This window comes from Zalophus californianus, chromosome 16 (assembly GCF_009762305.2).
Source record: "Zalophus californianus isolate mZalCal1 chromosome 16, mZalCal1.pri.v2, whole genome shotgun sequence".
Lineage (NCBI taxonomy): Eukaryota > Metazoa > Chordata > Mammalia > Carnivora > Otariidae > Zalophus > Zalophus californianus.
The window spans coordinates 57,053,212-57,075,587 of record NC_045610.1 but is presented as its reverse complement, the minus strand read 5'-3'; the positions used below and the strand labels follow the sequence as shown (position 1 = coordinate 57,075,587).

Below are 22,376 nucleotides of genomic sequence, written 5' to 3'. Positions count from 1 at the left end.
TGTCTCTCTACAGTTACAGATAAGAGATGCATATCTGCCCATGTATCTGTATCTATTTCTGTGTCTATAGAGAAGGAAAGAGAAAACAAAATATTAACTGGCGACTCTATGTAAAGAGTAAATGGGCGCTAATTTTATTAGTCTTTTCATTTCTCTGTAGGTTTGAAGTTTTTCAAAATAAAAAGTTGGGAAATAATAATGTTTTTAAAAACATGTAAATACCGAAATATCTTTATAAAAGCACAACAGGATCGCCAGAATCTCTTAATTTGGCGTATTCAATGAAATTTATGGACCTACAAATTCTTCTTTGGAACTTTTATTGGGAGCACTGGCATTAATGAGAACTGTTCCATCGAATAAAAGGAAGTGAAGAAGAGGGTGTGGTCAGGCTTCCGGAGCCCGCTGAGCGCATGCTCCCTTGCATTTGCCTAACAGGACTGTGGGCCCTGTGACATTACATTCTGTTACCCTCTAAGTGAATTGCTGATGTGAATATTTTCAGTTTGTAAATGTTGACAATAAACTCAGAAAAACAAACAAACCTGTAAGCCAAGCCGAGCACATGCAACACCTGGATTTGGTTCTTCCGGAGACTGGGGCCCAGTGGTGGAGGGGATGTGGGCCCACGTGCTTGGGACTCCCTGCCTTCAAGGGTTGCTCCTGCAGCTTGGCCCTGGGAGGGCCTGCCAGGCAAACCGTGACAGCCCTTGGGGAGTCTGTCTAGGGCCATGTGGCCTCTGATCCCACCTCAAGAAGCCCAGAGCCCCAGGGGGGCGCCTGGGTGGCTAAGGTGGTTAAGCATCTGACTCTTGATTTCAGCTCACGTCATGATCTCAGAGTCCTGGGATCCAGCCCTGAACTGGGCTCTGTGCTCAGCATGGAGTCTGCTTGTCCATCTCCCTCTGACCCTCCCCATGGCGCGCTCTCTCTCTCTCTCTCTCTCTCAAATAAATAAATAAATAAAATCTTAAGAAAAAAAGAAGAAGAGGAAGAAGAAGCCCAAAGCCCCAGAACTGGGGCAGATGGGGAAGTCCATTTCACTCTGAAGGGTTTGGCTGCCCTGATAGATACCGGCTTGTTGGAAGGAGACATGAATGCTCTGGACGTGTCCCTGGCAGCGATGGGGCCTCACCTCAGGCACCACTGGCACTTCTGGTGAGCGAGACACCCCTGCTGCCGAGTGGCGGGTGCAGGTAGAGGTAGGTGTGTCCTTGGGAGGCTAGCCAGGGGCACCTCCAGCAGCCGGGGACTCTGGTGGCTGCCATGTCCCGCTCTCGCTGGGCCCCTGGGAAATGCCGTTGACCCCATGGTGGAGCCTTACCCGGTTGCCCTGGGCAGTGTTATCCTGTGTGCGGTAGGACACCTGGGACTTGCCATTGTCCAGGACGCGCCGGACGACAGGAATGCGGGCCACTTGCTCCCCGCCGCTGACCGAGTACTCGGGCTTCTCAAAAGACACTATCCCGCTGGCTGCAAGGACCCAGGCGGCAGTCAGGGCGCCCTGGCCTCAGTCCCTTGTCCACACCCACCCTTCCTCTGGCCCAGCCCCGCCTCGACGCCAGGAGTCTACCTCTCATTCCTCACCCTACTGCCCTCTGGGGAGAGCAGAGGAAGGCATGGAAAATTCTTCCAGAAAAGACTGAGGGAGCTGGAACAGAGTCCCACTGACATCCCGGACATGTCAGGGCAGAGAAAGGAGGCCAGGCAGGGGCGCAGCCAGAGAAGAGGCCCCGAGACTGAGGGCCGGGGCAGAGCAGGACAGAGTCCTGTGTTTGCTGGAGCAGGTGGGCAGGAGGGCTCAGGGGCCAGAGCAGGCCCTCTGGATGCAGGAAGGACAGTCATCAACAACCCGGGGTTCCCCGAGGAGCAGGTAGGGAAGGCAAAGAGGGCGTAAGCGGTATACAGTGCGTGCTTCCCCTCTGGATAGGCGTGGGTGAAACCACCTCCCACAGCCCTTCCTGCTCTCCCGTCCTGGCATCCTACAGAGGTCTATTCAACCTAAGTTCAAAGGCCAGAAGGGAGGGAAGAACAACAGGAGGGACGGGGGCAACTTCAGGAGGACCCAGCACCCTACGAGGAGTATAACAGAAGCTCCCACATGAATGCTCACTACCAGGCACGTGCAGCGATGTACCCCTGTCGAGAGCCAGACACCCACTTTACAGATGGAGAAACCAAGGCTCACAGAGGTTAAGTGACTTGCCTATGCCACATGGCCGGGCCCCACTTCCACTCAGGTATCAGGAGGAACAAGGGTTCCCAGAGTCCCCCTTCTGCCCCCTCCCTGCTCCCTCCGCCCTGATCTACCTTGCTCCTTGATGATGGTGATGTTTACCAGGCGGCGGCCAAGGGTGGCGGTGCCCATGGGCACGTCGATGGCCTCCACCAGCAGCTGCTTCTCGTCGTCGTCCTCAGGCCGGATGAAGAGGGGCACCCGCACGTCTACCAGCTCCACGCCCTCCTGGAACTCCACCATGCCCCGGGCATCTGGGTGGGTGTTGGGGGGGACAGAGAGGGGTCAGGGGGCCACACTGGGGTGGGAGGCACAAGGGAGTGGTGCAGGGAGCCTGCCCACCTACCCTGGTCTGCAGTGAGGGTGTAGTAGCCCGGGGCCACCTTGAGCTCGTGGAAGGACCCCTGCTCCACATGCTTCTCTGTCAGCTTCAGCAAGGCCTGCTTGGCTGAGCGGGGTGCCGTCAGCACCGTGTCCACGATGGTGTGGTCCTGCCTGGGGTGGGGGTAGGGGGTCAGGTGGGGATGTGTCAGGCTGGCCATGATGCTGGCACTTGACCCCCATCCCCCACCCTCCTGCTTGTCCTCTCCCCAGCAGGGGACAAGATGCCTGGCAGCAAAAAGTGCAGGGTCTTCGGAATTGGGCAGTCCTGGAGGCCCATGCTGGCCCCACCACCTCACCCTGAGCCTCAGTCAAGCCACTGTGCCTCCTTGAGCCTCAGGGTCCTCATTTATGAAATGGGGCCCCTCCCTAGACCCTCCCAGCCACACCCCTTCAGGTGGGCTCCCAGGAGTAGATGCAGGACAGAAAAGATGCTACGGGTATGGGCGCTGGAGTCAGACAGGCTGGGTTCAAATCCTGGCTCTATTTCTCAGTAACTCGGTAATCTGGGGCAAGATACTTGACCTGGGGCTGCCCCACCCGTGTGCCTTCAACTCACTTTTTCCCGGCGTTGGGCTGCTGCCTGTGGGGGACCAAGAGGGGGCTGTGAGCCGCATAGTGTCTGGGGTGGAGGCACGCCCTGCTTGGGGGGTGTCCCCTAGAGTGGGCAGTATGGGCAGCTCCCCCCACCAGCCCCAGGCACCCAGGACCCACCGGAACTTAGTCTGCTGGAGCTTATGTGAGTCTGTTATCTGTCGGTACACCTCATTCAGCTGCCAGGCAAGGAAAGGCATGAGGCTGGCGTCCTGGGTAAGCCTCCCTACCCAGAGCCATCCAGGCCCAATGGACATGGTTGGGTGGGGACATGCACAGGGGCCTGCACATTGCCTTGTCCCCTTCTGGAAACATTCATAGGATGACCCCAGGCCAGGCACATGTCCAAGGAAGCCCCTCTTTCCTATGCAGAAAAATCCAGGTTCCACAGCAGCTTTCCCTTGCTCTCCCGCTACCAGGATCACCCCCAAGCCCAGAGATCAGCTTCTTTGGCCCTTACATTCTCCTCCACCTCCTGGCGCAGCTGGTTACACTCTCGCGTGTCAGGTTTCAGCAGGTTCTCGGTGCACAGGCGGGCGAGGCGCAGGGACAGCCCGTAGGGCACTAGGGACAGGCAGGGAGGGGGGTCATCAGCCCCCTGCACAGCAGGCACCCTGGAAGCCCCCTCCAGGAGCCATGCTAGGATGGTGGGGGGTGGGGGGGACTGGCGGGCCGAGACCCTGAGGCCTGGAGCACCATCAGGAAAGGTAGAAGTTGGCCAAGCCTGTGCCTGCACCCAACACCCAGAGAAAACGGGAATGCTGTGACTTGAAACCCGTAACAGTGGTGAATGTGCCCCAGGTCCCCGGGGCACTGCCAAGAGCCACCGCGCCAAGCCCCCGCCCTCACCCAGCTCTGTGGGGTTGGTGCTGGAGGTGTGGGTGGCCAAGCCAGGCCGCTGCACATTGTTGGTGATCTTCCATCGGACCATGTCCCGTCCCTTGAGGTTCCCGCTGCGTAACATGGGCGTATCCAGGTGGTCCGAGGCCATCAGGTTCTCCCGCAGCATGTAGTGATCTTCCTTGAAGCCCACCATGTGACCTGCATGACAGGGTCCTCCGCATGGGGCCTCACCCTAGGCCCTCCCCGCCACACCCCCTCCAGGTGGGACCCCAGGCCTCCTGCCTCTGTTCCAGACTCAGCCCCTATTTCCCCTCCACCCTATCTGGGAGCATGAGCGGTCAGAGCCCTTGCCGCGCCTGCAGATGCTGGGTCAATACCTCGGTTGCAGCAAGGGAGAAGTGCCAGGCAAGCCTAGAAGACAAGGTGGGTGGGGATGAGGGCTGGGACAGCTGCCTCAGCTCACAGAAGCCCCTCCAGCTACCCCGCTCTCCGTGCCAATGGTCCAGAGGGGCAACAGTGCCTTCCCCAGACACCAGGATATCAAGGAAGTTGAAGGGATCTAGGTGTGGAACACACAGGGTGAGTACGGAGGGTGACGGGGGCAGAGGATTCCCAAAGTTTGTGCCATGGGACCCTGGTCCTGCGAGATGATCTGTAAAGTAAAGGACCTATGATCGAGCCCCTTTGAGAAGCACTGAATTCATTCCCCATGCCCCTCTTAGAGTTTCACTATGCATACAAATAGATCAAAGGCTCTGAGAAGTCCCACAAGAGAAGAAGCCTCTTTCTCAAATGTATTAGATCAGAGATGTCTTTTTCTCTGTAACACACACTAATATCCCACAATACTGGGGCTACTACACAGCGCCTCCTGTTTCTACAATTCAGGGTCCTGAGCCGGGCCGTCCTCCATGCTTTCTTGCCTCTTATCTCGTCTCCCCAGTGAGACTATCAGCTCCTGGCGGGCAAGGCCCTTTCTTCCCTGTTGGCTCCCCTGGCCCTTTGCATGTACTTGACCTGAGGACAAGTAGTCTCAGGTCCGGGCCACTGACGGTTGGCAGAGGCAAAGGGCTGGGGTGGGGAGGGCACTAGAGCCGGGCAGAAGACGTGGGTTCACCTGGCCTCTGCCACCTATGAGGACCCTAGGGGGGCTGGAGGCCCCAGGGTGAGTGGAGACCCTGGGGTAAGTAGGGACACTGGTGGGAAGTGGGACCCTGGTGGGGGATGGGCACCTGGTGGGAGTAGGGGTCCCTAGGGGGGATGGGGCCCCTGGCGGCGGGGGGAGGGGCCCTGGGGCAAGCGGGGCCCTGGTGGGTAAGCGGCCCGGGTGGGGAGGGAGGGGGGTCCCTGGGGTAAGCGGCCCCGGTGGGGGGGGGGGTGGCGTGGGGGCCCCTGGGGTAAGCGACCCCGGCGGGGGTGGGGCCCTGGGGTAAGCGGCCTGGTGGACGGGGCCCCGAGGAGCCCCCACCTTGCAGCAGGCGCAGTATTTCCAGCAGAGGAGCAGTAGCAGCGCCAGGAGCAGCAGCAGGAAGATGAGCAGAGGGATGAGCCACCAGAAGGACCTGGGTGGGCAGTCTGCGGAGGAAGGGGAGGAGGGTAAGGAGGGAGGCGATGCCCACTCCCCACTGGGGCCTGCCAGGTCACCCGCCGGCTCTGCCCGCCAGCTCACCCTTCTTCCTGTGTACCAGCACCGTGCTGTTGGGCCCGGGGGCCCCGTCGCCCCCCACCGTGTAGCTGTACGTGCAGTCATCTTCTTCATCCCGGAAGGAGCAGTGCTCCACCACCTCCTCCGCTGCACGCATAGGGGGTCAGCAGGTGCCTCAGGCCTGGGGAGGTGCTCCCTACTCTGGGGCCCACCGTGCCCACCGCAGGGACGCAAGTCCCCGGGCACAGGGCCAGGCTGAGGTGGGGCGCCACCCTGTCCCCGCCCAGGAGCATCAAAGGCTGCAAATCTGTGCCCCCCCCCCATCCTGGGTGTCACTCAGGAACTCGGCTTCTAGGACATTTATCTGACCTGGAAGAGAGGAGGCTGTGTGCTCCCAAGGGCCAGTGACGTGCCCCTACTGTATTCATATCCCTGCCCGGCTATCTGCCCCCCGCCTAAGCCAGGTTCCCCCTCCCCAGACTCTTTGGTCCCTACTCAGCTGTGCTTCCTGCCCCCGGGTCTGTGGGTCCTGTCTGCATTCTGTGACCTCTCCCCGGGCTGGGATCCCTCCCCCGTCTCTCTGGTCTGCGTGACCTCAACCCGGATTGTGAGCCCTCTGCCCAGCTCTACAGCAGCCCTGCCCAGCTGAGTGACACCCCTACCCATCGGATGCCCTGTGCCTAGGTTCTTAGCACCCCCGCCCTCGGCACTGCCTCACACCTCTCTTAAGCTCGTCCACCATCTTGACCTTGAAGCTGCACTCCTCGCACATGCGGCCTTTCTTCTCACCAGTGCCCCAGGCTTGGCACTGCACACAGGAGCGCAGGTCCTCGCAGAGGCCCAGGCGGATCTGGGGAGGAGAGGAGGGGGGGTGGGGGTGTGCTGGGGGGTCGCCAGGCCCGCTCCCCTAACCTCACTCACACCCCTGGCTGGCTCCTATATCACCAGGCTCAGTGCTTCCTGTCCGCCCTGCCCTGTGCCTAAGGTTCCCATGCCCACACACCAGTGACCTTGGCCTCACCGCTGAGTAGTTGATCTCACAGATGGTGTCCGTGTAGAGCGACTGCTGGTTACAGTGGCAGCGGCCACACTCGCAGTAGCCACGCCCATTACAGATGCCCTAGAGAAAGAGGAGGCACCAGTGAGGCACTGGTACCCCCATCCCTGCCTGAGAGGGTGGGTGGTTCTGGCTAGCATCCCTTCTGCCACCCTGCACTGCCCTCCTGGTGCCCCGTCCTACCCCACTGCTGTCGATGCAGGTGGCATTGCTGAGAGGACAGTCACAGCTCAAGCCTGTCCACCCAGACTCACACACGCACTGGCCCATGGAACAGCGTCCCCGGTCTGCAGAGAGGGGGGAGGGGTAGGAGAGGAGAGTCACATTCACTCCTGCAGTCCAGGCTGCCCATCTGCCAGGCAGGGCCTGTGGTTGCTCAGCCTGAGCTGGGATTTCTCCAGCCAGGGGCAGAGCCATCTCTTCTAATTTTTTTTTTTTTAAAGGTTTTATTTATTTATTTGACAGAGACACAGCGAGAGATGGAACACAAGCAGGGGGAGTGGGAGAGGGAGAAGCAGGCTTCCCGCAGAGCGGGGAGCCCGATGCAGGGATCAATCCCAGGACCCTGGGATCATGACCTGAGCCGAAGGCAGATGCTTAACGACTGAGCCACCCAGGTACCCCCATCTCTTCTTCAGTTTCTTGGAATCTCCTTCCCTCCCTCTCTCCGATTCCATTCTGCCTTCTACTTTCCACTCTACAGCCAGAGTCATTATCCCAAAACACAAATCCAATCACGTGTCTCTCCGGTTTAAGAATCTCTGATGAGTTCTGACCAATGCAATAAGGTAAGAAAAAGAAATAAAACATGTAAGTATTGTAAAGTAAGAAATAAAACTGCCATTATTTTAAATATTAGGAACATGGGGTGCCTGACTGGCTCAGTCAGTGGAGCATGTGACTCTTGATCTCAGGGTTGTAAATACAAGCCCCACGTCAGGTGTAGAGATTATGTAAAAATAAAATCTTAAAAAGTATATATTAGGAACATGTCACAAAATATCAAAAAGAACTTGCAGATAAATTATTAGATTTCATAAGTGATGTTTTTATTTTTTATTTTATTTTATTTTTTTTTAAAGATTTTATTTATTTATTTGAGAGAGAGAGAGAGAGAGAATGAGAGATAGAGAGCATGAGAGGGAAGAGGGTCAGAGGGAGAAGCAGACTCTCTGCCAAGCAGGGGGTCCGAGGTGGGACTCGATCCCGGGACTCCAGGATCATGACCTGAGCCAAAGGCAGTCGCTTAACCAACTGAGCCACCCAGGCGCCCCATAAGTGATGTTTTTAAATTTTCTAAGCTTATAATGCCCTTTTTAAGATTTTTAATTAATTTATTTATTTTAAAGATTTTATTTATTTAAATTTTTTTTAAAGATTTTATTTATTTATTTATTTGAGAGGTGAGAGAGCACATGAGAGGGGAGAGGGTCAGAGGGAGAAGCAGACTCCCTGCCGAGCAGGGAGCCCGATACGGGACTCGATCCCGGGACTCCAGGATCATGACCTGAGCTGAAGGCAGTTGCCTAACCAACTGAGCCACCCAGGTGCCCTTATTTATTTATTTGACAGAAAGACACAGCGAGAGAGGGAACACAAGCAGGGGGAGTGAGAGAGGGAGAAGCAGGCTTCCCGCCGAGCAGGGAGTCCGATGTAGGGCTCGATCCCAGACCCTAGGATCATGACCCAAGCCGAAGGCAGACGCTTAACTACTGAGCCACTCAGGCGCCCCAAGATTTTATTTATTTGAGAGAGAGACAGAGAGCATGGGCAGAGAGAAGGGGCAGAGGGAGAGGGACAGACGCTTGACCAACTGAGCCACCCAGGTGCCCCATTCGTAAGTGATTTTACCAAAGTGGCTGGATACAAGGTTAACATACAAATAGCTCAAAAATGAAACCTCCAATAACTCCCTTTTGCCAAAGGAGTAAGTCTACTATCCTTAAACCAGAATAAGGGTTGATTAACTACAGCCTGCAGGCCAAATCCAACTCACGACCTATTTTTGCTAAAGTTTTATTGGAATACAGCCACATTTATTTGTGTATGTAAATGTCTATCGCTGCTTTCTACTACAGTGGCAGAGCTAAGTAGTCGTGACAGAGACCATATGGCTCATAAAGCCGAAAATATTTACTTTCTGGTCCTTTAAGAAAAAGTTCAGGGGCTCCTGGGTGGCTCAGACAGTTAAGCATCTGCCTTCGGCCCAGATCATGATCCCAGGGTCCTGGGGCCTCACACAGGGCTCCCTGCTCGGCAGGAAGCCTGCTTCTCCCTCTCCCACTCCCCCTGCTTGTGTTTCCTCTCTCACTGTGTCTCTCTCTGTGAAAGATTTTATTTATTCATTTGACAGAGAGAGACAGAGCGAGAGAGGGAACACAAGCAGGAGGAGTGGAGAGGGAGAAGCAGGCTTCCTGCTGAGCAAGGAGCCTGATGTGGGGCTCGATCCCAGGACCCTGGGATCATGACCTGAGCCGAAGGCAGACGCTTAACGACTGAGCCACCCAGGTGCCCCAATAAATAAAATCTTTAAAAGAAAAAAAAAGAGGGGCACCTGGGTGGCTCAGTTGGTTAAGCGTCTGCCTTCGGCTCAGGTCATGATGCTGGAGTCCTGGGATCGGGTCCGGCATCAGGCTCCCTGCTCAGCAGGGAGTCTCCTTCTCCCTCTGACCCTCCCCCCTTTCATGCTCTCACTCTCTCTCCCTCAAATAAACAACAACAACAACAAAAAAAACAAAATCAAAAAAAAAAAAAGAAAGAAAATAAAAGTTCAGACTAGACTAGAACTGGACCCACCCTGGATGGACCCCAAGCCCCCCGCATTCTGGTCCTGTCTCCTTCCCCAGCAGCCTCCACCTCCCCTCCTCACAGCCGAGCCTGTGCCAAATGCCTGCCTCCCTCCAGATATACCGGGCTCTCCTTCTGTTGCTCTGAGCACACTCTGGCATGGACGACCAAAGAGGAGATGTAACAGACAAAAGCAAGAAGGGAGGAAAGGTAGGAAAGCAGGGCCTTGACCTCCAGTGACAAGTAGACAGTTGGGGCTAAATAAGTAATTGATGGCTGGGTTTTCATTGATTCTCCTCCATTCAAACCACTCAATCCTTCCTGTGGCCCCTGTGTGGGTTCTGTGACCCTTGCCCTGCTTGGAAGCCCTGGCCACACTGCATTAAGCGTGTGGGGCTACGGTGGACACGTAACTCCAAGCCCTGAGAGAGGAAAGACCGTCCTGCCACATACCAGCAACCACTGAGGATTCAGCTGGATGGGACCAACCCTCATGAGATGGCAGAGACCACAGGACCTCAGGGGGAGTGGTCTGAAGCATGAGCAGGGGCCTTGGGCATCAAGTCTGTAGAGGGGTGGGAGGTCCAGGTTGGGGTGGACTTGGGGGGAGGCACTGGGGGAGCCCCGAGGGGGGCTAGGTCTGAACTTGGGGATTCTGACTCCTGGCCTGGCCCTCCCCGCTGGGTCAGGACCCCCAGGTTGCCCCTGCTGTCCCGAGCCCCCCAGCACTGGCCGCCGGGGCTGCTGAGCTCACCATTACAGAGGACCCCGGAGGCACGGGGACACTGGAAGTTGTCATACTCGCAGAACGGACCCTCGTAGCGGCCTTCTCCGTAGCACACGCAGTGGCCACACTGGCACTCGCCACGTCCGGAGCACGGCTTGTCCTCGCCCTCCCGCAGGCAGGGCTTGATGTCACTCAGGGAGCCCGTGGAGCAGCTGCAGGTCTTGCCGCTCCTGAGGAAGGAGCCAGTCACTTCCCCACAGCCCGGGAGGAAGGCTGGGGCGTTTACCGTCCCATTGCACAGATGAGGAAGCTGAGGCTCGGAGAGCACCTCAGTGGGTCCAAGTCACACAGACAGCGGTGCCTGAGCTGAGACTCAAACGTCCGCCCCAAGACCCTCCCAGTGTCCCTTCCTCAAGTCACCATGGACTTGTTCAGTGTCTTGAAGCTTTAAGAGCCCTCACTACCCTTATGATGAGCTCATTTCTGATTAGGTCACACGTGCGCACGGTTCAGAATACTAAATACAAAGGGAAGGAGTGAAAAGTAAGTGTCCCTCTGTGTCTGTCCCCCACCAGCCAGTCCCCACACGCTGCTGGCCACCACTGTCCTAATTCTTGCACCTTTTCTCAGAGATATTCTTTTTTTTTTTTTTTAAAGATTTTATTTATTCATTTGAGAGAGAGACACACAGAGAGAGAGAGAGAGAGAGAGAGAGCATGAGCAGGGGAAAGAGGCAGAGGGAGAGGGAGAAGCAGACTCCCCACTGAGCTGGGAGCCCGACGTGGGGCTTGATCCCAGGACCCTGGGACCAGGACCTGAGCTGAAAGCAGACCCTTAACCATCTGAGCCACCCAGACGCCCCTCAGAGATATTCTTTATGTCTATGTATTTTGAAGTGCTTTGAGCTGGATCCCCCTCACAACGGGGCATGCCCCTTTGCAAGCCTCTCTGTGACCCGCCATCCCGCCCTCAGCCGGGCATCCGTGGGATGCCCCACATCAGAGCCTTACGGTGGCCAGGGCATCCCCGCACACTCACCAGCCCTCATTGCACACACAGTGTCCACACACGAAGTCGCCGTGGTAGTTGCAGTGAGCTGAGAGCTCCTCTTTTTGCTGGAACGAGATCATGGCGGGGTGCAACAGGGTCCCTGGACATTTCTGCTGCCTCTGCCCCTCAGGGCACCCCGCAAGGCAGGCATGCCCCCCGGAGGCTTGGCTTCATTCCTCGGGGCCCCAGGGCAGTTGTCCAGCCCTTCCCTCCCGCCTAGAGGGGCCGCATCGTACCAGCTCACATGGACACACATCGCAGATGATGCCCGCATCCATCCAGAGGCCATCCGAGAAGGAGGGCTTCAGGTGGATGTTGCCCTTCTGGTCCTCTTCCCCCAGCTGGCACACGTGAGTCCCATCCACAGCCTCCACAGCCCGCAGCTGCACCTGGTATGTGCCCTGCAAGGATTCCACTGTCAGCCAAATGGACATTGATAAGAGGCCCCTCTGGTCCATTCGCTCATCTGAGCAACTCTCCGAGCTCTGTGCTGATTAATCCCCACTCCGCAGATGAGAACAAGCTGAGGAAGGTGCCAAAGTCATCCAAGCGGCTAACCCAGGGGGCTTTGAACCCAGGCCTGTCTGACTCTGAAGGCCATGCTCTTTTTTATTATTATTATTTAAAAAAAATTTTTTTTAAAGATTTTATCTATTTGACAAAGAGAGAGAGACACAGCGAGAGAGGGAACACAAGCGGGGGGGGGGGGCGGTGGGAGAGGGAGAAGCAGACTTCCCGCTGAGCAGGGAGCCCAATGCGGGGCTCGATCCCAGGACCCTGGGATCATGACCTGAGCTGAAGGCAGACGCTTAATGAGTGAGCCACCCAGGCACCTCCCCCCAATTTTTTTTATTAAGTAATTTCTATGCCCAACGTGGGGCTCAAACTCATGACCTCGAGATCAAGAGTTAGCCAGGAGGCCATAAAGGCCACGCTCCTGACCTCTGCTCAGGCAGACCACCCCCCCACAACCTTTGCAGGGCCTGGCGCCCATCCTCCCCTTCCCCAAACCCCAGAGGCTTACCACTTTCCCCCGCTGGATGTGAAAGGACCCAGTATTCGTCTTTTGTAAGTCATTGGAGGTGACCTCTGTCCGCAGGCCTCGGGGGCTTTCCAGGGCCCGGATGTCCAGGTTGGAACGAATGCGCTGAAGAAGGGCAAGCTATCAATGGTCTGGGAGGGGGAGCCCGGGCTCACCCCCTCTGGCCTGGCCTGGCTGAGCCCCACCCACTCTGCACGGAGGACTGAGGTGGAGTGGGGGGGTCAAGGCGGCAGAGCCCGCGGGAACTTGGGGCCAGGCTAAGGTGGGCATCTCAGGGTCCCCAGGGAACAGCGGAGGCCCTTCCTCACTGGCCTATCTTATCTCTCAACCTTTACTTGGGCCCTCCGTTGCCCATTCTGCCTCCTCCCCAGCCCTGCCCCAGAAGGACTCCGCCCGGGGCCCGCGCTGGCCCTTACGTTGAAGGCTTCCTGCAGCAACTCCACAATGTTGGAGGAGTCCTCCTGCAGCACCCCCAGTGAGGAGACAGGGAAGTACGTGTGCAGCTTCTGTGGGAGAGAGTGCCAGTCCAGGGCTAAGCCTTCAACAAGTATCACCTCACTGAATCTGGACAATAGCTTTGGGGTTACCCTCCCTTTGCTGATGGGGAAGCTAAGGCCTGGTGTCTTCTGGAGCCTGCCCTCCTCACCCCTACCTGCTGGGGAGTGGGGTTGGGGGATGGGCACACGAACTCCCTTTCCCATCAGGGAGGGTCCACCCTTGGGGGAGCCAAAAGCTCTGGGAAGGAAGGAACAGTGGGGGGGAGGGAGGATGTCTGAGAAGTCCCGTGGACTCCCCTCCCGCCCCCCTCTTGCCCAGGGAGGCCTCCGCCCCGCACCTCGTAATAGCTGTAGGAGTAGTTGGTGACAGCAAAGATGGGGATGATGTTGTGTTTGCCAAGCAGGCGCACCAGGGTGGGCACAGACGGATAGTCCTGCGTCTTGTACTGGGTATAGGTGCCCGAGGAGTCCAGGTGGCATGCCTCGTCATTGCGGCTCATGATGCCGGCCAGCACGTTGACACCGTCTGCCTCATAGTGGAAAGCTGACTCGGTGGAGAACACCAGCAGGTGGGTGCTGTCGGGGCGCCAGCCAATGTCCCTCTGGGAAGGACAAGGAGGGGAGGCCCATCGAGCAGGCTGCCTACTGAGGACATGTGTCACAGTGTCGTGTATGACTGACGAAGCGGGTCCCAACGTGAGCTCAGCTAAGCCACAGGATTCACGGCGTGCCCCCATCATGGACAAGGCACGTGACAGCACGTGAGCCATGGCGGTGGGCAGCGGAAAGCGGCAATGAGGATGCGGGAAGGATGCAGGCTGGGTCTGTGCACACAGTGGTCACCGCGCAAGACCCGAGCTAGCTTCATCCGACTGGCCCCCCAGGCTTCATAATTACTCTGAGGAAATATTTTAACTGCATGGGAAAATGTACACCTACAATGTTGAATGAAAAGGCTGGTTAGGGGAGCCTGGGTGGCTTAGTCGGTTGAGCGTCTGCTTTTGGCTCGGGTCCTGGGATCAAGCCCTGTGTCGGGCTCCCTGCTCAGTGGGGAGCCTGCTTCTCCCTCTCCCTCTGCAGCTCCCCCTGCTTGTGCTCTCTCTCTTCCTCCCAAATAAATAAATAATATATATATAAAAAAAGAAAAGGCCGGTTAAAATAGATGCAGCTGTGCATGGATTTGGAAAACTATGTATTACAAGTGAAAATGCTCGTGACAGTGTTAATTGAAAAAAAAAAAAAAGCAAATTTCAGAATTAAAAGTACACTGATTCCAGCTATATAAAGTAAGGAAAGGGAACAAAATATGCTGGTGGGATATGAAGTGGCTGGCTGGCTGGTTGGGGTGAAATTATGGGCGATTTCTGTTCTTTGTTTTCCAAATTGTTTATACGATGGGTATATTATTTTCAAAATGAAAAAATTGCCGTGCACATAAAAACTGCCCTCTTCAGCTAGCTGCCCAGTGCAGTTGGAGACTGTGGGTCCTGGAAGACTGGCATTAGCAGGGAGATTGGTGGTAGGCTGGCTTCAGGGCACAGAAGATTCCAGAACCCCAGAACTCATGTCTGCTTCGCTGGTCAGTACAAAAGCAGACTGACCGCTCAGGCCGGGGGACCTTGGATCCCAGCACATCTCCACCTGGCTTATAATTGCGGGCCCCCTGGAGGGTCTTAGCTTGTCTTTGGGCATAGGGGTCTCGGCCTGACACCAGAGCAGGCCGGTGGGCAGCTCATGCCCTTGCAAAGAAGCACAATCCTGGTCTGGGTGGGCAGGGCTCTCCCTGGCACTCACCGTGCACACGGCCACCTGCAGGATGGCATCAAAACCTCCTTCAGGAGCGTCCAGGTTGCCTGAGATCCGCTCCCCTAGCAGTTTATTCCGAAACTCTTCCAAGTTTTCCGTCAGGCTGATGACATTCTTGAAGGAGAAGGGGGCGTCGCTTTTGGGCCAGGGCTCCTTCAGTCTGGGCAGAGGTGGAGGGAGAGAGAGAGAGAGAGAGAGACAGAGTCAGGAAAGAAGACCCCCATGCCCCTGTGCCCACCCTCTCTGAAAGTGGCCCACTGGTCCACTTCAACCAGAACACTTCGAAGTGCCCTGGTAGCGAGGAGGTGGGTCCCGTGGCTGGGACCCCTGCCCACTCGGTCACTCATTTCTTTTTTTTTTTCTTTTAAGATTTTATTTTTTAAAAAGGTATTTATTTATTTGAGAGCGAGCGAGCGAGCAAGGGTGGGGGGACATAGAGAGAGGGAGGAGCAGATGCCCAGACTCTCCAGCTGAGCAGGGAGCCCGATGGGATCATGACCTGAGCCGAAGGTAGATGCTTAACCGACTGAGCCCCCCGGCGCCCCTCAGTCACTCACTTCTCAGGCCTCATGTCTGTCTGAGGGACGCTGACTTTGTCCACAAACTTGCCAAATCCAATAGTGTAGTCATCAGTGAGCTCGCTCAGGACCTGGGCTGGGTGTCAACAGGAAAAAGAGGGGGCAGCTGAGCCCCAACACCCCCACATCAGCAGAGGGGGCCAGGGGCTGGCCCGGGAAGGAGGAAGAGGGAAAATAACCTCCTGTCAATACCTTGCATGTGAACATCAGTTCATGCTCACAGTAGCCCTTGTCCCTGTTCACAGACGAAGGAAATGGGACTTGGCAGGCCCAGAGTCATGCATGGAGCAAGTTGGAGGGGGCAGCCAGGAGCCCGGAGAACCTCAGCCTCATGGCCATGAGTGTACTCCTTGTCGGGGTCAGAGGGCTCTGCTGCCCACCCAGCCTGAAGTCCTGAGTGGTTAGTGGGGTCTGGCTAGGACCCACGCCTGAGAATGGGAGGGAAGGGATTTCTTGGGGGGCTCAGATATCGTAACCTTCCTTGTGGCATGGGTATAGCCATCCTGAGCCCTAGCCTCCTGAGCAGGGGCCCAGCCAGCTGGATGAGGCCACCCTCTCCGTTTCCTACCCCACTGTCCTCTATGCTGGCCCAGCCATACCCAGTCTCTCTCCCATCTGCTTGAGGTTGTCCAGATCGTCGGACATGGAGTTGGAGAAATCCATGAGGATGTACAGGTCCATAGGGCTCTTCTCGGGCTCGAACACCTTCAGCTCAAAGTGCTTCTCCTCGCCTGGCCGCAGCCGGACCCGTAACCCCTGGGGCGACACCTGGCTGCGCTGCAGGTTGGGGTTGATCGGGGTGTCCTGTGTCCAGGGGAGGGGGACAGCTGGCTGGAGGGTCACTCCAGAGACCTGATGGGGAACCTCTCAGCCCAGCCAGTGGACATAGTGGACCCCTGTAAACAGCCGGCCTTGAACGTGGGTGGGCCCACTTCCCTTGACCCCCAGTCCGGGCACCTCTGTGATCTCGAAGCTGCTCTCCATGACCACCATGCTCTCCCACCGGCAGCCGGCAGCCAGCAGCTCTGCCTGGGTGTTGCAGCGCCGCTCCTTGAACATCTGGCCAAAGGAGGTGGGGTCAGGGGGGCAGTGCCCATCCCCTGGCTGTCCCAACCCCGGATCTCTCCTGATCCTTGACTGTTCCACACCCACCTGGCCTAAGGCTGGGCTGAGGATGCAGCAGGTGTGGACTTGGCCAGAGCCTGGCGTGGGGCATGATGGGGTGGGGCACCCCGGTTGGGGAACAGGCCAGGGCTGGCGCTGGGCTCAGGATAGCAGGCAGGCGATAGCAGCTCACCTCATCCATGCAGTAGGCACATTCCCTGTCCACGCGGATGCACTCCGTGCAGCTCTTCACCTGGGCCCTCTTGCAGCGGTTCGCTGGAGGGCAGAGATGAGCAGACCCATGAGATGAACCTCACCAGGGACCAAGCCCTTTCCCGCATGCATCCTCATTGGAGAGAGGCAGGGTTTCTCTCTCACTTTACGGAGGAGGAAAGGGAGGCCAGTGGGTAGATGGTCTGCCCCCCTGGCATAGCTGGGGCAGAGTCAGGTCTCACACCTGAACTTTGCACTCAAGTCCGGATGGTGCAGTCTGAGACAGAAGGGCTGGCCCATTTGCTGGTGGGGACACCCTGGCCGTCCCTCCCCTGCTCCTCCAGGGGACAGAAACTGTGTCTGCCTTGCTTATTGCTGTTTCCCAGTACCGAGCCCAAGCCCAGCCCAAGCCCACCACACAGCAAATTGTTAATAAATGAATGAAGAAAAACTCCAGAGTTTCCCCAAGGCTTACTGGGATTCCCTTTGGTTCTGTTCAGTTAAAATCACAGTGAGGGGGGGAGGTGCCTGGGTGGCTCAGTCAGTTAAGCGTCTGCCTTCGGCTCAGGTCATGATCCCAGGGTCCCGGGATCGAGCCCTGCATCGGGCTCCCTGCTCAGCGGGAAGCTGCTTCTCCCTCTGCCCCTTCCCCCTCCACCCCCCGCTCACGTGTGCTCTCTCTCTCTCTCTCTCTCAAATAAATAAATAAAATCTTAAAAAAAAAAAAGAAAATTTATAATAAAAAAAATCACAGTGAGGACCTACTGTGTACACTCAGTGCACACAATGGGTGGCCTCCTGTGCGGTGGGCGATGGTGCGCGGTCAGTATTTAACACTGGCTCTGGTGGGGAGGGAGAAGTCCTGCCTTGCAGCATTGCCCATGTTCCCGCCATGGTCTATTCCAGGCTACCAACACAGCCTTCTCTGAAGGCAAAATTTTCATCGGTAGGAACTGACTGGAAGAGAGTCACCGGTCTCTCCTCCAGGTTCCCATAAAAAACACTCTGCAAGTGCCTCAGTTCGCTGAGTGGGCAGCTTCTCTCGCCTCTAGAGCAAGTCTTCCTCGGTGTTCTGGGCCACAAGGCTCAGGCTCACTGCTCCCCAGGCCTTGAAGTGGGCCGTGGTTGTTTGTTGAATGGCCAAGTGAGCGCTGGGGTAAGACACCCTGTGGGCGGCCTCTGTATGAGGGCAGTGCCTTGACAGGGAGGCCCCCCCCCGCCCAGAAGGGTGTTGCAGAGGCGTGCCAGACTCACCCATTTCCCCGGGGAAGCTGACGCCCAGCAGGACTGCCAGCAGCAGCCTGGTCCACGGGCTGGGACTCGGTCCTGCCATTCTCTTCCGCCTGTGTAATGACAGCAATAACTGACATAAGACGTTCCCCAGCCCGGGTCCCTGCCGGTCAGAACTCTAGCATTCCCACTGCCCAGGGGTGGAAACCGAGGCTCAGACAGCTTCAGTGATATTCCAAGGCCACCCAGCCTGCAAACGGCGGGATCCAGGGCCCCCAACTCCTCTTGCCATCCCTGGAGTGACTAGATGCCTTGCAGGCCTGCACCCTGCCCCGGGAGGCCCCACCCTCACATCATGGAGGACTATGGGCTTTGAGCTTGTGCTCATGCCAGGTCTCCTACGCTGATCTCGTGGAGGGCAGGGCAAGGCTTATTCTGCCTTTGGCTTTCAGATCCCAGTGGGCCTGGGTCAGCTCTCCCCCAACAGGGGGCCACCCCTTGAGGGCCTGGCTCTACCCTCCCGCCCAGTCTCTGTCGTGGCCTAATTGCCCTTTAAGGAAGGTGGTGTGGCCAAGGGGAGAGGGGGTCCTCCCAAGATCTGGGGCCTGCAGGGGGGAGGAGGGAGCTGGCCGCACCCAGCTAGGCTCTGCAATGACTGCCTGGCCCATCACTGGTGGGGTCCCCTGCCCTACCCCCTACCCTGCCTGCTCCAGAGTTGAGTTTTCGGGGTCCCTGAGCAGATCATCCTTCCAGAAGTTAGTCTGGAGCTATGTTACAAGCCTCTCCTGCTCACACACACACACATACACTGTGCCACCTCCCCAGGGTTGGGGAAGCCTGTGGAAGGGGGCAGGAAGGCCCTGCCTCCCTCCCTCTAAGGCATGTGGCTCCCAGGAGGCCATCAGCAGCCCCAAAACATCCACAGGCTGGGGAAGAGCTGCCATCTCAGAGGGGCCTGGGGTAAGGAAGCCCTGAGCCAGCCGGGGGAAATGACTTTCCTGCAGCCTTGGGGTGTAGGCACCACACCCACATGCTACACAATACAGGTTGCAGACTGGACCTCCCCGGGGCCCATTATACACGCGGGTATGGGCACTGGAGGGCCGAACCCAGCTCTTACTCACCCTCCCGTGCCCACAGGCTGGGCACAGAGCAGGCACGGGCCCAGCACTTCACCTACGGGATGGCTATTTCATCTACGCAGGAACCCGGTGGGGGATGACTGCATTACCCCATCTCCCAGATGAGGAGATAGAGATGGGGCACAAGGCTGCAGGGCTTCCTCATCCCACAGCCAGCAGTGGGGCGGGGGGCGGGGGGCGGGGGGGGGGGCGGACCGGACCAGGGCAGTCCAGACCCGCCTCCATTTAACTTCTTTGTTATCCTCAGAGGCCATAAGATGGCCGTTAGGGGGCTAGTTATGCACTCAGGAGTGTTTTTGTTTGACTCAACTTGTGTTTAAAAAGTTTTAAAAGTAACTGTCAACATTAAAAACAATGAGATTTCATGGAAAATTTAGGATTATGGGCTTACTGGAGGTTGTGGCCACAGGCTGGGCCAGGTACTCAGGACATGCACTCTCCAGGCAACCCTGGGACTCTCCCGGAAACACACTTCCTCCCATCCCACAGGACCCCTGCTTTCCTCCCACCCCACAGGACCCCTGCTTAGCACATCTGCACCTGCCCACCATAGCCCCTGCCCTTCATGTTTTCACATCTCCTGGCCCCTCGGCTGCTCTATCACCCAAAGAAATCGGGGCCCAGGAGACAGGCACCCCTTCCTCACTGTCCCCCAGCTCTCTCTCTTCTCTCAGCCCCCAGCATGGAGAGAGACTCTCAGCCTTCATTTCCAGCTCTGTCAGATCCTGGGGCTCAGGGTGTGGCCAGGCCGTGCTGGGGAGGGAAGGAGCCCAGCCAGGCTCTCAGAAGCCATCGGAAGTCCCTGCACCACAGCCAGAGGGCCACCAGTTGCTGAGTGGGAAAGGGGGCAAGCGCTGGAAGAGGCTGCAGCGGTGGGCATAGCTCCCAGGGCTGCTGAATGAGGTCAGGAGAGCTTCCTGGAGGAAGGGTGTCCTGAGCTGACTTTGAAGTGAGGGCAGGCATGTACTTGGCCAAAAAGAGAGTCAGGGACTCCCCAGACCTCAGCAAACATGTGCTTGGCCAAGGGGGGAGTCAGCGCCTCCCCAGGCCCCAGATGGCCTTGCGGCACTGCACACAGCAGGCCAGGCCTCGGCAAACATGGAGAGCCTTTGCCTGTAGGTGGCTGTTGCCCCCCACTTCTTCGCAAACCCCAGTAGGCCCAGCCCATAGGCCGGCCAGCCACTGCCGAGCCTCTGCCCATTTCTCCCGAACACCCACCCAACCCTCAGGCCTCTCTCCCTGCTGCCCTCCTTTAGCGCCAAGGTCTCAGGGCCAAGAGCCCTGTCCGGCTCCACTGCCCCGCTGCCCCAGCTGCCCCCCGGGGCACACCCTGGCAGCCCAGGCATGTGACCTGGGCAGGATGGGGCCAAGGTCAGCCAACCTTTAGGAAGGGAAGAGCTGACGAAATAAAAGCCACCCGGGCCTCCCAAAAGGGTCCCCTGATTTGCCGGCCAGGCTGGGTGGGCACTCACTTTCCCCTCCTCGCCTCCGAGGTCCCAGAATGGACGCCCGGCTCCAGCGGTCAGGGACACTGGTGGGGCGGGCGGGGTGCAGCCCAGCGACCCCCTGACTGCCCCCGGCCCGGGCCCAAGCCCCTGGCGCCTGCCGCGGTCGGAGGCCAGACCTACCTTGGCGCGCACTCGCGCCCTCCCCGCGCTGGGCTCCGCTCGGCCGCTCCGGCTGCAGCGCGCGGGCGAGCCGGGACTGTCCGGAGGGCGGCTGGCAGGGAGGGCGGGCGGCGGGCGGCGGCCGCGGGGAGGGGACCGCTTTATGGGGCGGGCGGCAGGTGGGAAGGAGGCGCTGGTGAGTCAGGCCGGCTGCATTCCTGCGCGCGGCGCGCACCTGTCGAGACAGGAGCCGGGGCGCCGCCGCCGCCGCCGCCGCCGCCGGGCCCGCCCCCCGGAAAAGGCTGCGGCTCCCTCGGCGCCCGGCCCCTGCGCCCCAACTGATGGCGGCGGGGGAGGAGCCTCCCCCCTCTCTCCAGTCCAGCCCCGGGCGCCGCGCCTCCCCAGCCCTCCAGGCTGCAGACTCGACTCGGGCGTCCGGCAGCCTCGGGGCCGGGGGTGGCCTGTTAGCCCCCGGCTCCGACCGCCGCCCTCCCACCTCCGGACGCTAGGCTGTGAGCAGCCCCGCTGCCCCGACGGCCAAACCCGCAATCGACCACGCGCATGCCTTCCGTCCTGTGCCGGCGCGAGGCGCGGGCCCAGGGATGCCCCAGCTCGATCTGTCATTCCTTGGGTCCGCTCAGCCTCCCCTTCCCCCCGCCTGCACTTGTGTCCAGAGGGAGATCCCAGTAAGGACTGCTTCCCTGAGTGTCCTCAGGCAAGGTACTTAAACCTCCTTAAAATGTGAGTAATACCCACTAAGTGGCCAGCACCGACCTGACATGGAGTAGGCACTCAAATTGTTATAGTTGTTCTTGACAAGCTGGTTCACAAATCTGACCCCTGCGGTCCTCTGCGTGCAGTCTTTCAAGTGCCACACGTGTTCAAGCTGCAGCCTCTCAAGTTGCTCGATGACCCCAACCTGGTCTCCTTCTCTCGCCCCACCTGCCAACAGTGCCAGACTAGCAGCCCCTCTGCCGAAACCACGCAGTTTCCGGCCACCGTGCTTTTGCTGGAGGCTGGGCCCTCTGCTCAGGATGTCTCCATTCTCCCACACCCCTGCCCCCAACCAGCCTGGTTTATCCTTCTTTCACTTGACGGCATTGCGTTGATGTCACATGCTCCAGAGAGCCTCTTGACCTCCCTGCACCTTTGGTTGGATTATGTGTCCCTGTAGCCACCCCGCCCCCAGGGCATGGCTTTTTCTTCTCATTTGCTATATTGGTTTGAAATGATCTGTTTAGGGGTTTCTCTTCCCCACTAGACTGTGAGCCCTGAGGATGGATGCTCTCTAGCACATCCTTTAATTTCCAGCACCTAGCACAGTGCCTGTCACATAGCAGGTGCTCAGTGAAAGCATGGCTGAACCAAATGCGACTGCCACAAAGCCTCCCAGCGTCTGCAAACAGTCTTGTGCACTGCCAACCCTCAGACTGATCATGGGGGCAGGTGGGACCAGATGTGGCAGTGCCATGGATACGTGAGTGCTCCCTGCAACTGTGTGAGCCACAGTCTCCCTTGCTGGCCTAACCAGTGGTCTTTTTTTTTTTTTTTTAAGATCTTATTTGGGGCACCTGGGTGGCTCAGTTGGTAAAGTGTCTGCCTTCGGCTCAGGTCATGATCCCGGGGTTCTGGGATTGAGCCCCATGTCCCCCCTACTCAGCGGGGAGTCTGCTTCTTCCTCTCCCTCTGCCTGCCACTCCCCCTGCTCTCTCTCTCCCTGACAAATAAATAAAATTAAAAATAAATAAATAAAGTAAGCTCTATGCCCAACGTAGGGCTTAAACTCATGGCCTATGAGATCAGGAGTCCCATGCTCTCCCGACAAAGCCAGCCAAGC

At 57.8% G+C, this 22,376-nt stretch overlaps 1 protein-coding gene across 4 annotated transcripts in view; it reads right to left on the bottom strand.

Annotated features, from left to right (window-relative positions):
• The window catches only part of ITGB4 (integrin subunit beta 4), a 31,279-nt gene extending 10,496 nt beyond the window's left edge, over positions 1-20,783 (bottom strand). For 2 of the 4 annotated variants that reach the window (XM_027567715.2, XM_027567716.2), the window contains exons 1-26: positions 20,561-20,782; positions 17,815-17,903; positions 16,541-16,623; positions 16,201-16,302; positions 15,843-16,047; positions 15,223-15,319; positions 14,654-14,825; positions 13,198-13,461; positions 12,779-12,868; positions 12,345-12,467; positions 11,557-11,721; positions 11,309-11,385; positions 10,298-10,500; positions 6,940-7,043; positions 6,721-6,819; positions 6,420-6,549; positions 5,724-5,846; positions 5,523-5,629; positions 4,432-4,465; positions 4,061-4,252; positions 3,672-3,775; positions 3,332-3,390; positions 3,177-3,200; positions 2,583-2,731; positions 2,311-2,490; positions 1,325-1,473 (exon numbers count right to left, since the gene is read on the bottom strand). In XM_027567715.2, the coding sequence (XP_027423516.2) occupies positions 1,325-1,473; positions 2,311-2,490; positions 2,583-2,731; positions 3,177-3,200; positions 3,332-3,390; positions 3,672-3,775; positions 4,061-4,252; positions 4,432-4,465; positions 5,523-5,629; positions 5,724-5,846; positions 6,420-6,549; positions 6,721-6,819; positions 6,940-7,043; positions 10,298-10,500; positions 11,309-11,385; positions 11,557-11,721; positions 12,345-12,467; positions 12,779-12,868; positions 13,198-13,461; positions 14,654-14,825; positions 15,223-15,319; positions 15,843-16,047; positions 16,201-16,302; positions 16,541-16,623; positions 17,815-17,893 (3,114 nt within the window). In that variant the 5' untranslated portion in view covers positions 17,894-17,903; positions 20,561-20,782. Of the gene's footprint in view, positions 1-1,324; positions 1,474-2,310; positions 2,491-2,582; positions 2,732-3,176; positions 3,201-3,331; positions 3,391-3,671; positions 3,776-4,060; positions 4,253-4,431; positions 4,466-5,522; positions 5,630-5,723; positions 5,847-6,419; positions 6,550-6,720; positions 6,820-6,939; positions 7,044-10,297; positions 10,501-11,308; positions 11,386-11,556; positions 11,722-12,344; positions 12,468-12,778; positions 12,869-13,197; positions 13,462-14,653; positions 14,826-15,222; positions 15,320-15,842; positions 16,048-16,200; positions 16,303-16,540; positions 16,624-17,814; positions 17,904-20,560 lie in introns of all 4 variants that reach the window. The other 2 variants (XM_027567714.2, XM_027567717.2) reach the window with 2 other exon arrangements.
• Between the last annotated feature and the right edge of the window lie 1,593 nt (positions 20,784-22,376).